Source organism: Mustela erminea, chromosome 19 (genome assembly GCF_009829155.1).
Source record: "Mustela erminea isolate mMusErm1 chromosome 19, mMusErm1.Pri, whole genome shotgun sequence".
Classification (NCBI taxonomy): Eukaryota; Metazoa; Chordata; class Mammalia; order Carnivora; family Mustelidae; genus Mustela; species Mustela erminea.
This window is the reverse complement of record NC_045632.1, coordinates 19,801,924-19,815,731: the sequence shown is the minus strand read 5'-3', so window position 1 is coordinate 19,815,731 and position 13,808 is coordinate 19,801,924. Positions and strand designations below refer to the sequence as shown.

General features: G+C 57.4%; 1 protein-coding gene across 2 annotated transcripts in view; it reads left to right on the top strand.

The window, feature by feature from the left end:
* CHST8 (carbohydrate sulfotransferase 8) overlaps window positions 1-12,056 on the top strand; it is a 128,884-nt gene extending 116,828 nt beyond the window's left edge. Inside the window, exons 3-4 of one of the 2 annotated variants that reach the window (XM_032326268.1) lie at window positions 9,728-9,765; window positions 10,352-12,056. In XM_032326268.1, the coding sequence (XP_032182159.1) occupies window positions 9,728-9,765; window positions 10,352-11,458 (1,145 nt within the window). In that variant the 3' untranslated portion in view covers window positions 11,459-12,056. The remainder of the gene's footprint in view (window positions 1-9,727; window positions 9,766-10,351) is intronic. The other variant, XM_032326267.1, reaches the window with a different exon arrangement.
* Window positions 12,057-13,808: the final 1,752 nt, after the last annotated feature.

Genomic DNA, 13,808 nt, shown 5'->3' with positions numbered 1-13,808 from the left:
AGCATCCATTACGGAGGACCATATTTTATATGCAAGACCGGAGGGTCTAATTTCCAGAAGACACCTGCTGAGCTTGCAGGGGGAGGTTCATGGACCTCAGACAGTGCCTTCCGGGAACTGCGCACCCCCACCCTGCCCCGGCAAACAGCATCGGGCTCCCAGCAGGAAGATGGTGCCTCTCACAGTTAAGGAGGCACCCCCAAAATGCTGGGGAGGGGAGGAGACCGAGGGTCTCGGCTGAGGGATCGCCTCAAAGACTTGGGCAAATTCTCAGCGCACATGGTAATTGTGAAAATTCTGGGTGACATTTCTCGGGTTTAGTTCTACTTAATATTCCTGTGCTCAGAGCTAACGAGGGTGTTGTTACGCGGCGTTATGTCGGCTGCGTGTGTTTCAAGGATGCTGGTCGTCGCAGGGCTGGGATGCGCGGCTTGTGTCTGTCTGGACAGTGTTGGCCCACGCTATTCTGTCTCCAGCTGAGAGCGCCTCACTGCAAGCCTTACCCAAGTCTTGTGCCTCTGGGTCCACGTGGCCCAATTCAGGGCTGGATCTTGTCCTCTGTCGGCCTCTCTGTCCCCCCGGACCACCCTCTGACCGCATGTGGGGCACAGACATTTCCTTGCCCTCCCTTTCCGCCCTGACTCACCGAGCTCCGCAGCCCTGCCTCCCTTTCTTCTCTTGGGCTGCCTGAACTCAGGCTCCCTATCCTTCACCTGCAATACGTTGTAAGAACCCTCTCCAGTTTTGCCCTTTCTTTGGGACCTCCCCTTTTCTTGGCCATTCCCCACTTGCCCCCAGAGGGATCTCTGCGTACACAAGGCCCCTCTACCCCGGGGGCCTGGATGCACAGATCTGAGAGTCTTTGCAAGCATGTGTGATGGGGGTGTGGAGCTCAGCCCAGCCCGCTGTGGTGTGTCAGTGGAGAGGGTGTCTGCTCCCCAGGATGGCCTGGGGGTGCTGTGGTCTGTGTGGCCATCTGCTGTCCAGAACCCAGGGCACCAGGCTGGGCAGAGCCAAGGGCTGGCCAGCCAGAAGGGAGAGGAGGGGGGTGTTGGCTAGATGTCCAGGGACGGTGGTGTCCCCACAGTCAGCAGCCACCAAGGCCAAGACGAATGCTGTTCTCCAGGCCTTACCCCCAGGGAAGCTGGCCAGAAGCTTCCTGAGGTGCTGCTGGCCCAGTCCTTGGCAGGACCTAACTTGATGTTCAGGGGGGCAGGGAGTCCCCTCTCTTCTCCGATGTGGATTGCAGCTACCTGGACCCGTGGCAGGGCCCCCCTCCCATTGCACGGTGCTCCAAGTACCTCTGGGCTTCCCCTTGCAAACAGAGGCTCCGTTCTGCTCATAGCACGCGGGATGCTCCCTGAAATGCCGTTGCTGTTCAGAGGTCTGTATGGCACAGGAGGAGAGCCTGGGGCTGAGGCTCTGGTGTAGGGAGCTCGCATTGGGCTGGGGGTGGGGAGGGCCCCAGTCTTGGGGCCCGTCTAGGTACAATCCGTGGACAGCGGTGACTACCCGTACGCAGCCTCTGGGGACTCTTCCGAGAATTGGTGTCTCTATACCTGAGCCCCGGGGCAGCTCCTTTGCAGCCCTACCTCTAGGAGCCTGACTCCCCCATGGGGGCTGGAGGGCTCCCTGCGGACGGAGCAGCTCTGGCTGCAGGAACGGAGCTGCTAGGGAGTGGGGTGCTTCAAGGAAGCATCGGCTAGAACAGATTCACTTTTGTGGCTCTCAGAGTATCGAAAGCAGCAGCTGTGACAGGTCTGGCCGCCACAGGGCAGCTCGGTAATTGACGCTGCGGCCGGAAAGACACATCCTGAAGCCAGCTAGAGCTCAACCGATCATTATCTTGAGCCTGGGCCGCAGCAGTCAGGAGGCTGCCCCTATGGGCAGGGAGGGGCTCCCTGTGGGCTCTGCACAAAGGCAGACTCAGGCAGACTCTGCTGGGCCTGCAGCCAAGGCTGCTGGGGATGGGCTGCAGCAGGTCTGCATCCCTTCGCTGAGAAGGGCTGGCCCTCCCCCCTCAGCAGGCTCTGGACAACCATGGGCTGTGGACTGTGCTTTCGCACACACATAAGTCTGCCTTAGCTCCTCTCCATCCTCCATCTGACCTCTGGACATCTACACTCAGAGACCCAACGACGTCTCAGACTCAATGAGGATCAGCTCCCCTTCCTAGGAAATGGCACCAGCATCCCGATGCTCTCGCTGGAAACCCAAATCTCCCTTGTTATGTTCCCAATCAGTCCCCAAGTGGTGCGGACTCAGTGGCGTGCAGGAACTGGCTGTTACCAGCCCATGAGGACCCAACCCCGTTTCCCATCAGTAGCTTGGAATCTGCCCGGGAGGAAGTGTTTACACTGCAGGAATCCGCCAACACTGCAAATGAGCCCCTCCCTACCAGCCCGAGAGCCAATGTTAACATCCAGCAGTGCACTACCCCCTTTATTCTTCCTGAAATTGTCTTCCCATCTTCCTCCGAATTCCCCCATCAGCCTCTGGGTCCGGGCCTCAGACGTCTCCTCCCCAGATGGTGGCAGCCACCGCTGACCGACCAGCCTTTCTGTTTCCGTCTTCAGCTCTTCATCTCAGAATGGTCCTTAAATTCAAAATAGCTTCCAGCTCCAAAAAGCCTTTGTAGACTTTCTTCGGGCCTTAGGAGATCAGATCGGGTGTCTTTGCCAGACCCAGAGGACCCCTCGTTTGCTGTCCCCACCACCCTCAGTGGTCTCATCATTTCTGGACACCTTCGGCCTCTATGTCCCTTCATCCCTTAAGACCACCAAGTTCTGCCAGGAATGCCCTCATTACCCTCAGGTGCCAACTAACGGCCCCTACTTTGAGGAGACCTCCCCTGGCGCCCTGGGCTTGTTGACATCCCTACCCTATGTGGACCGTCGCTCACCCCATTGCTGCCATTTCCCTGCTAGACCATAAGCTCCATGAGAGCAGAGGCCCCGACGCTCCCATTCATTGCCAAGCACCTGTCACCAGTGTGTAAGCCACTGCCGGCCACACACACAGGTGTGTTTTGCTCCATCTGTGGAACGAAAGGACAAATGGCGTTGGCCAGCGCCACTGAGTTCTTCCTCCTGGTCTTGTTGCCCACACATTGCAGGGGCGGCAGGGATGGCCGCCAGGGGGCACTGTGCCTTCACTGACCAGCGTCGCAGACTTGGTTCTTTGTCTTCTGCAGCGGCATTCCTGGGCTCCTGATAATCCTTCCAGGTTCATGTGTGTTGAAAGAACACATGAAGGGAAGAGAGGCATGACCTGCTCTAAGCCATATGCCATGAGCTCTCAGAACGTGAGAGTACACCTCCCCACCCCGAGCCTACCACGTCCCGTGGCAGGACACAGGCACAGAGAAGCCAGGTATGCGTGGTGTACCACGTCAGTTCCATGCGACCTGCACACTTGGAGGTACGGTGCAGTGCAGTGCAGGACCCCCCTCCGCCCCCGGCCCAGAACATGATAGGAATCACCACCCCCCAGGCTCTGATAGGAGAGCTTTGGAGCAGGAGCTGGGGCCCCTCCCATGTGTCTAGGCAGGCATGCTGCAGGGGTGGGGGGACGCACAGGGACAGCGCACCCCCCACGTGATGGACAGATGCGGGGCGTGGAGCAGCAGGACAGCTGCTGGGTTTGCAGACTGGCTCACCGGCTGGCTGGCTGACTGACAGGCAGCTCCAGCGCTCCACTCTGACAGCTGCAAGGGAATTCACAGCCAAGGCTGAGCTGACAGGGAACGACCCAGCTGAATCGTGGATCCTAATCACGGAGGCGAGGGAATGGAATCGCTAAACAAAACAAGTGGTGGTCAGAGCAGTCAGGAGCCCATCAGGCTGAGACGGGAAGATTCCCTCTTCCCTCCTCCGCAGACAGACCCCAGAGTCCCCACGCTGGTGCTGGGGCTGGACTTGGAAGAATGGGCTCGGGAAAACTCAGCTGCTACAAAGGTGACCTGGTAATGGGAACACCAGGAGCCGACAGCTTCTCTCCCATGAGCTCTTCTTTGCCAAGCACTGTGCATGTGTTTGGACCTGCAAGATGGGCATTTTTATCCCATTTTACGGATGAGGGAACTAAGGTTCACTGAAGTCAAGGGATTTGTCCAAGGTCACACAGCTGTGCTTTTGCTCTCGTTTCTTTTAAAATATGTGATCCCTTGTTAAAAGCTATTACTCAGAGTCTCCAGGCGAAGGGAGGGCAAGCCCTTGCTCTGGTCTGGCCCAAAGGTCAGGGGTTACAGTGTCACCCCACCATGAGTTTGGTTGTGTTTGAGCCTACCCACAGAGGCTGAGGCAGGAGGAGAGGGGCCTGTGGCTTGCCCAGCTACCTCCTGCCTCTGCCCGAGGCCCACACTCTGGCCACAGAGCTGCTGGGAACCCTGTCTCCCTGCCCTGGGCCTGGGACAGCAGAGGTGGGCACCGCTGGGACTGAGGCTGGTCTCCAGGCCATGCACGAGCCCGAGCAGAGAATTTAATGAGTTGGATTTTCCTGTGATCACAAGTGAGAATTTAAGACCCTTCGGTGAGGCTCCTTCCGTCTGAATTCTGTGCCTGGAGTCCAGGCTGCCCGCTAATTGCTGAGTGTGTTTAAACTTCAGTTTTGCATCTCATTTGCATAAATGAACCTGCCCAGAGGAAGGGAGCAGCTCACAACGAGGCATCAGAGGCCGATGTGGGGGTAGTGGGTCTCAAAAGGGCAGAGCCTGAGCTGCTGGTGGGGGTAGAGCCAGAGCTGGTGTGGCCACATGGAGGCCACAGGTCCCGTTCTAGTGCCCCACAGATGGCAATGGGAGGCAGCCAGTTGGGTTTGTCATAGATCTGACCTCACCTCCTGGGTGGGAGTAGACAGACCCCTCAGCCCGGGCAGCTCCTTCCACAACTTGCATGAGCTGATTCCTTAAAAGAGATTCTCCCCTCCCCCTGTACATGGATCCTAGTCGTGGAGGGCTAATTGAGCCCTTCCTTCAGAACCCTTCCATGCTTCCTGTGGAGTGGGGCCTGGCTGTTCCCTCAGGGCTTCCTCCCCTGACTGCAGCGAGCCGCACAACCTCCTGGCTGCCTTTCTCCTGCCCGCATCCAAGATTCCCACCTTGCGGCCCCCCAGCATTGTGCAAGGACCCGTACGCCACCCCACCATGCGGCTGCCCCCTGGCACACACCTGAGATTCAGGAGCTGCTGCTTTCTAAGGAGGAAGGGACACAGCAGAGCAGGGCAAGGCTGCTCACCAGACACACCTGCTAGGGAATCTGGGCCAGGACCAAAGTTGGACTCTGTATCTCACACATGCCGGACACCAAGATGCAGTGGGGGCTCTGTTTCCACTGTCTTACCTGGCTCAGGCCAGCCTGAAATCCCTGGAAGTTTCCTGGCCTGATGGACAGCATAAGAGGACATGTGGTGAGACAGCCCAGATGGTTGTGGACACATGGGCTCAGCCACCAGAAGATCCAAGACATAGAAAAGGAGCCAAGGAGAGGCTGTTGGGGGTAGCTCTGGAGATCAGGGACCATGGGTTGAAACTCTGCACAGAGCAGGGACTGTGGACTCACACCCATGCCCCGTGGCCCATGCTGGCCCCTCCTGTTCTCTCCCACCTCTTTTTCTTTGCAGTTCCGACTCCTTCAGGACAGCCCTGCCTGCTCCCCAGCCTGCGGTGTTCAGAGCAGCAGGACCCTCTCACCACGATCAGGGCCTGGGGCTGGGATTGGGTCAGTTGGAGTAACAGTCACACTCCTCAAACATCATCAACCAAGGGCTCACATGGCACCTTCCCGCCCTTTCTGGGAACTTGGGTCCTGTTTCGGCCCATGTCAGTGTTGTTGGTCTACACAGCCTGACCTTCAGTGGGTCCTGGACAGTAGAGATGGGGGCTTTTGGATTAAACCCAGCAGGTCTCTCTCCTGTTCCTTGGGAGAGGAGTAGGCAGCATCCTCTCCCCAACAGCCCATGTGCCTGCAAAGCCCGCTTGGTAACTCTGCCCCAGACCCAGACTGCACAGCCTAATTATAAGAAACTGGCCACACAGGGGCACCTGGGAGGCTGTCTTTTGAACATCCAACCCTTTATTTTGGCTCAGGTCATGGTTTCAGGGTCATGGGATGGAGCCCCAAGTTAGGCTCCATGCTTAGTGGGGAGTCTGCTTCCTCTTCTCCCTCTGCCCCTCCCCCATGCTTGTACTCACTCTCTCTCTCTCAAATGAATAGATAAAAATCTCAAAAAGAAAAAAAGAAAGGTGATATGTCAGTTTTCTGTCTTTATAAGGAAGGAAGGGAGGGAGGGAAAAGAAAAGAGAAACTGGCCATATACACCATCATCAGCCTTTGCCTCCCCTTGGCAGGTAACCAGTAAGCTTTTCAGCCCAACAGTCTGAAGAAAACCCCGAGCCAGAGAAGAGTTCACAGTGTGGAGCCCACTTGGCAGTCCCAAGGAGTCACGCTTTGTTTATTCTCACCAGCGCTCACTCCTATCATACAGCATGTGTTTCAACCACTCTGCAAATATCATCTGTCCAGAACGAGAAAGCGGTTGTCTTTTTCTTACCGTGCAGGGGAAGGAGCTCTCTCACAGATTGTTAACGTGATGTTGAAAGGAGAAGACAGGTAGCTCAGCCCCTGAACATGGAGCATGGACATGACTGACCTTGGGATTCCCCTGTCGCAGGGTGGGGGTGAGGGAGACAGCAGAGGCGTGTGGTGGCATGGGTGCCATCAGATGGAAAAGGAGGCTGGGGCTTGTGGTTTATGTTGTTCAGCAAGCCCGCTGTTTCTGTCTAGACTGCATGTTTATTCGAGGGCTTAGGAGGGGCTGGTGGTGGTTATATTGAAGCCAAGTTCTCCCTAGCCTCATGGTACTTTCGTGGGTGCAGCTGCAGCTGCGTCCTTAACTGCCCTCCACCCCCAGCACGCCACGGAGCTGTCCAGAGTGCTGAAGCGAAGTCCATTGTGGGATACCCAGACCCCATTCTCAACACCCAAGGCTGCTCACCTTCACTTACTCAGAACTAGGCGTGGTCTTTGCTTTGGCTTTTATCCAAGCTGTGCATGGAAGATTACCTTCCTCCACAGAAAAAGTAGGGACAGTGGGCCCCTGGCAAGGAGGGGAGCCTGTTACATTTCCTTCATTAACTTCCTGTCTTTATTCCAAAATACCATACGGGATAGGATCCATCTTTGCCAAATGAATGATAATAAGTTTAAAGGTCAAGAACGTACAGCTTGTGGCAAATTTGGCCTCTGCCTAAGGCCTGTTGAGTCTTCCACAAGACAATTTTTTTCTTTTCAAAGGGGGCAATTGCAGTCAGCTTGGCTTTACTGGGTAAAAGTGGCCATGAGGTCAGAGATGCCCCCAAGCCCAGGTTCGGTCTAGGAGGGATGTTTTCTCCAGCCTTCAAGTGAGCCAACCTGGAAAACCCCTTTTCAGCATCCTTCTGCACAGGCTGCACAGGTAAAATGGGACAGGCCCCACGGCCCACCACCCTCCAGGCTGTGAGGACAGTGTTAGCGGGAGGTCACAGCTGTAGGGCCTGACATCTCCATAAACACGTCCTCCTCCAGCTCCACCGGCTGGCAGGGTGCCTTCTGTGAGTGGCTCCTGAGTCCCACTCTTGGCCAAATCTGGCATGACTCATTTGCTCCAGAAAAGGAATGTAAATAAGCGCCACCGTACCTTGACAAGTTGACAGGATTGACAAGCAGAGTAAATTCCTGTACCTGAGACTCTGAGGAGAGGTGGTTTAGCAGAGGCAGCTGCCGTCACCAGAAGAAAATAATTAAGGAAACCCAGCAGCATGGAGGATACCTGAGTGCGCAGCCCGTCCCTTCTGCTGAAGGGACCTGTGATCACTGGCTGCAGGAGGAAACCCTCACATGCCAGAAAGAAATGGACTCAAGAGGCCCATGCAGGGGTGAGGCAGAGCAGGGGAGGGGTGGTCAGCAGGAGGGAAGTAGGCTCTGGGCTCAGAGGGGGACCCTGATAAGGTGCTGAATTCTAAGAGACTCTTGTCTTGGAACCAAGGACCCCCTGCTTGCACCCAGTATCCGGGGTGCAGCTGGTTCTACATGGAGCTTCCCTTCAGCCTCCGCAGAAGAGTCTGGAAGCCTTGTTTCAGAGTTGCTCCATATGTACACACATATTGCCCGTAAGCTTGGGAATGCCCAGGAAGATATGTACACTCTGTCCTCTGCCACACCCCTGTTTCCAATCCAAAGGGATCCAAGAACACTATTGCAACAGAAGAAAGAGGCAACGGGCCCAAGTTCCACCTTTGTTTCACTTTTGGGACTTGGAGAAGTTCCCAGGAGGCTCAGGAAATGTAGGCTTTCCATCCCAGCGGTGACCTTGCATCTCCCCTCATAGCTGGTGAGTGAAGGAGATATAGAGGCATATCCTCAGACTGACCAGCTTGAGGCCAGGGTCACAGCAATGGCAGAACCAACCTGTAAAACAACCTTGTGGAGAACTTGGTGGAGCCCACTGAGTCAGGGACTGGATGTTCTTTCACCAGCTGGGTTCTGGCCACTGGACCTATGCCAAGTACACAGAGACAACAGGAGACCTGCTGGGCTGCCAGAACATCTCATACACATAGCCCGGGAACAGACAGAACTCGGTCAGGTGTGCTGTGTCATGCCAGCTGGAAGTTCAAGCCTTTTTTTCCTTAAAGGGTAGCGGGTGCTAATTGTGACTGTGGCTTTCGCCAAAGCCTCAGGGTAGAACCAGCCATATATATGGCACAAGAGCAGGGAGAGCCCCTGGTGCCTCAGTGGCCAGGCAGGGATGGGGGAGGGAGGCCAAGACTCCTAAATAGGTCTCCCCAAAGGAAATCATCTTGTTTTCCTAGGACCTCCCCCAAAACAAAGTATGAAGCAGAATCCTTCCCTCCCAGTGGGGGTTCACTTCCCCAGAGCTTGTTATCCTGGGTCACTTCAGCCCCAACCCAGCTAAAGGGCCTCCTTGGGGGAAGAAGGAACATTGTGGAGTGTGGTCAGCAATGCACCCATCTGTCTCCTCTCCCATCCAGTGACAAGTGCTTGCCGGACAGTCACTTTGTGTCTAGGCTCTGCTCAGCCCTTTGTAGGAGACCAGGGCGAGTAGGAGATGGCTAGCTCACTCCAGAGTCCCATGGCCAGCTTAGCTGGCCAAAATCTCAAAGTAGGTGCTTAGGTTAGGGGAATTCCCAGAGCAAGTGGGGAGGCCCCAGTCCAAGGGAAGGCGTGTGTTCCACACCCAGGCCTGTGTGTGCAAAGGTATGGGTGTTATTGTGTCATATTCGGGGTACAGAAAGCTCACATTGACTAGAGCAAGGGCTGAGCCAGTGGAGCAGAGAGAGAGGAGGGACAGAGCTTTCAGAGGGTCCTTTCCCTGTGACTTAATGACAGTGAGGTTGCATGGGGGTGAGGGGCAGTGCTGTGGGTTTCCTGGCTATTCCATTGAGCAGGTGGCCAACTTTTGAGACCTTCCAGGTCACATCGGGAAGTAAGACACTAAGAAGGCATCATCAGCTGGGAGCCAGTGTGGCTACATCTTACTGCACCCCCATTTTCCATATGGGTAGGGGGGTGGAGGGGCACTCACACTGAGCCGTGCCCCCCTGATCTGCTTTGTCATGGAGCCCACGCCAAGTGCCCTCTAGCCTGGGGGCCCAACTGTTAAGGGCCCGTGAACAGGTCCTTGGGAGCCACATGTTACTTCTGCTAATACTGTCCTCTCTGCTTTTCAGGAATAAAGTTCAGCATCAGGCCACAGCAGCCCTACAACGTGAGTTCTGAGAGTCCGATAAATCTGAGCACCGACAGCCTGGGGCGAGTTGGAAGGGGTGGGGTGGGCAGGGAAGAAAATCCAGAGCTCAGATCAAATCCATTCTTGGAAAGAAAAACGTGCCCGGTCATTCCCAGGAGCCTAGGGAACAAAGCCCAGGGCTTTGGACCAATGAATTTCCCCTTCCTGTTAGCTGGCGGCTTTGGACTTGTGCTAATAGAGGCAGTAAATCTGAGCCAGCCTCCTCCGGCCACCAGCTCCCTGCCCCGTTCCCCTCGCCCGGCTCTGAGAGGTTCCTGGGAGGCCTGCGCCATCTCGTGGCTGAAAAGACACTTGCAACTCTGGCCTCAAGACCGTGGCCAGCCAGGGGTGGGGCCTTCAGGGACTGGATGTGGGCTCTGCCAGAGGGGTCCCATCTGGCAGACTCAGCTGGTCTCCTCCCTCGCCCTGAAAAAAAAAAAAAAAGACTGAGGCCACAGAGTGGGCAGGGACCCCAGCCATAGTGAGGGTCTGACCTGTGTGATGCTCAGTGTCCTGCTGATAAGTGGCCCGTCCACGCTGATAACCATTTCTCTTCTTGCTCCAGGACGTCCCACCAGGCAGCTCCCAGGATGGTGATTCAATGGCACCGACGGAGAAGGTCCCCGGAGACTTGTCCAGCCGGGCCCCAAGGGACTTCCACCTGCCAGTGCCAGACCAGCCTCAAGCCCACCTAAACACGGGGGCTCGGCCCCGGCCCCGGCAGCGCCGCCGGCGGCTACTTATCAAGAAAATGCCTCCTGCGGCAGCTGTCCCGGCCAACGGCTCAGTGGGCGCGTTTGCGCGGCCGGCACCCTGGGCCCCTGACGGCCACTGGGTCACCCTGCATCGCAGCCAGCAGGAGCGCAAGCGGGTGATGCGGGAGGCATGTGCCAAGTATCGGGCCAGCAGCAGCCGCCGGGCGGTCACCCCCCGCCACGTGTCCCGCATCTTCGTGGAGGACCGCCACCGCGTGCTGTACTGCGAGGTGCCCAAGGCGGGCTGCTCCAACTGGAAGAGGGTGCTCATGGTGCTGGCGGGGCTGGCCTCGTCCACCGCCGACATCCCGCACAATACTGTCCACTACGGCGGCGCCCTCAAGCGGCTGGACACCTTTGATCGCCAGGGCATCCTTCACCGCCTCAGCACCTACACCAAGATGCTCTTCGTCCGCGAGCCCTTCGAGAGGCTGGTCTCCGCCTTCCGCGACAAGTTCGAGCACCCCAATAGCTACTACCACCCCGTGTTCGGCAAGGCCATCATGGCCCGTTACCGGGCCAACGCGTCCCGGGAGGCGCTGCGGACGGGCTCTGGCGTGCGCTTCCCCGAGTTCGTCCAGTACCTGCTGGACGTGCACCGGCCCGTGGGCATGGACATCCACTGGGACCACGTCAGCCGGCTGTGCAGCCCCTGTCTCATCGACTATGACTTCGTGGGCAAGTTCGAGAGCATGGAGGACGACGCCAACTTCTTCCTGAGCCTCATCCGGGCGCCGCGAAACCTGACCTTCCCCCGGTTCAAAGACCGGCACTCGCAGGAGGCCCGGACCACGGCGCAGATCGCCCGCCAGTACTTCACCCAGCTCTCAGCCCTGCAGCGGCAGCGCACCTACGACTTCTACTACATGGACTACCTGGTTTTCAACTACTCCAAGCCCTTTGCGGACCTGTACTGACGCGCAGGGCCGGCTGGCCGCTGGCAGCCCCACCCCACGTGCCCGTGCGCGCTCCCGCACCTGTCCGCGCTCCGGAGACCGGAGCAGCCGCGACTGCTCGGTGCCGCTGGCCCTAGTGGGGGACAGAGGCCCGGGCCTTGGAGGGGAGCCTCCCCACTTCCTCACGCCTCCGCTGAGGAAGACGCCCGGGGGTTGAGCAGGACCCCAGGAGTCCCAGCTGCATACACCCAGCTCAGCGAAGAGTCAGGATGGCCGGGGAAGTCTGAGGCCCGAAGACGAGGGCCCCAGCGGTGAGGGACTTCCTGCGGTCCCTTAGCCATTGCCTTGTACCAAACCACATGGTTTGCAGCTTTTCTATGAGCCAGGGGGGAGATTCCCTCGGAAAGAGATTCCAAATAAAGCACATGGTTTCCAGAGTAGAGGTGTCTACACTTGGTGTTGGTATGGGAACACATGGCCCCTTCCCCGGGCTCTGGGGGCTCTTTCTCTCTCCCCAGGGACCTGAGCCAGGCGTCTGCAGGTCCTGCTGCAGGAAAGGAGGCAGGGAGAGTAGAGGATCTGAGGCTCCCATTCAGGGCACCTGGGGCCTCTGGTCTCAGTTCCGGCCCATTTATCCTGAAAGGAGACACTTGACCTGTCCCCGTGGAGGCCCACTGGGGTCTCTTCTTGTTCGTCACTTTGTGGAGACCCTCTGGGGACCTGCCCGGGTTCCCTGGGCAAGCTGCCATGTGGGGATCTGTGGGGTCCAGCATGGGGGTTCTCCGTGGGTATGGCACTTACAGGCTGTTGTCTGGAGACCCCTTGACCTGGCCTTGACCCCTGGCTCTCTTCACTTGGCCAGAAACCCTTAAAGCTTTCAGGGCTGCCCACCCTTGGGGGAGGAGTAAGAGACGCCCACAGGGGGAGCTTCTCCAACAGTGTACTTTCCACACACAGTAATGGCTCTGAAATTGTCCAAAGCCAGAGTGATTCTCAAAAGGTCCCAGAAAAAGTGTGTTGGAGCTTTAAGGGTGGCTGTGGCCGTGATTATGTCCGGTCCCGTTTGTAATACAAAATGCTGCCTGTTTCTAAAGGTCGGTCTGTCTGTTTGCTATCAGGCCTCATCTCTGTCAGCCTGTCTGCTGCACGGCCTTCTGTATCTTTCCAAGGGTGTCTCCGTGAATCTCGCCAAGAGATGGCTGTCAGTCTGTTCCCACATGTTGGGGGAGATGCTGCTGGGGCCTGGGAGGAGACCCTGCTGGTCCCACGGTGGCCGTGCTGCTGGCTCCCAGCCAGCCTCATGCTAGCCTGTGTGGCTCCACCCCCTTTCTGCCTCCACCATGGGCTCTGGAAACTTAACAAAGGTGGGACAAGGAACTGAGGCTGCATCCCCCTGCTTGGGGTCACGTATGTCCAGGAACCCCAAGCAGGGTCCCCCTTCCCCAGGTTCCAGCTGGAGTGGCCCAGCCATCTGGCAGGAGGAGCTCGGAGGGGCAGGAAGGAGGCTGTGGTCAGGGCCCCAGGGGCTCCGGGGTGTGGAGGTAGCAAGACGGGTGGGGGGGTGTACCGGGAAGAAACATCTTAACTCGTGTCATCCCTCAGAGACAGCTCAGCCTGAGCTGGGCACATGGACTCACATAACACATCCATCAAAGAGAGGCTTCCCTGGGACACCCGAGTGGGTTCAGAGAGTTAAGCCTCGACCCCTTGGTTTCAGCTCAGGTCATGATCTCAGGGTCACGGGATGGAGCCCTGTCTAGGTCCAGCAGTCAGCAGGGGAAGGCTGCTGGAGGAGTCTTTACCTCTGCCCCTCCCCCAAATTGCATCCCTCTCTCTCCCTTTCTCTCTCTCTCTCTCTCAAATAAATAAATCTTTAAAAAATAAATAAACAAATAAAAAAGGGGGCTTTCCTTCTGGAAATGGAGAGCGGAGACACAGAATCCAGGCAATGATCATGATGGCCGCTTGGTGGCGTCCAGCATGCCGTCCACCAGCCCGCAGGAGGCCCAGCCTTGAGTCCTCACCGTGAATCCACCGAGGGGATGCTGAACCCAGCTCCAGCCCCCAAACCCCAGACTCCATCCTCATAGAGCCCCAGGGCTTGGGGACAGTGGACTCAACTGCCGACACAGGAACATGTGTGGGTGTGAGTGTGTCTGTGTGGGTGGGTGGGACGGGGGTCAGTGTGAGCGTGTGTGTGTGTGTGTGTGTGTGTGTGTGTGTGGTTGGTGTCTGTCTTCTGGGGGTGGGCATCCTGGGTGATGGTGGTATGAGCCTGGGTTTATGTCGGGTGGGGGAGGGTACCGTGGACGGTCCTCCCTCTTCTCTGGGGTCCTCTTGTTCTGCTCCCTGCCTGGTCCATCTCTGCCCC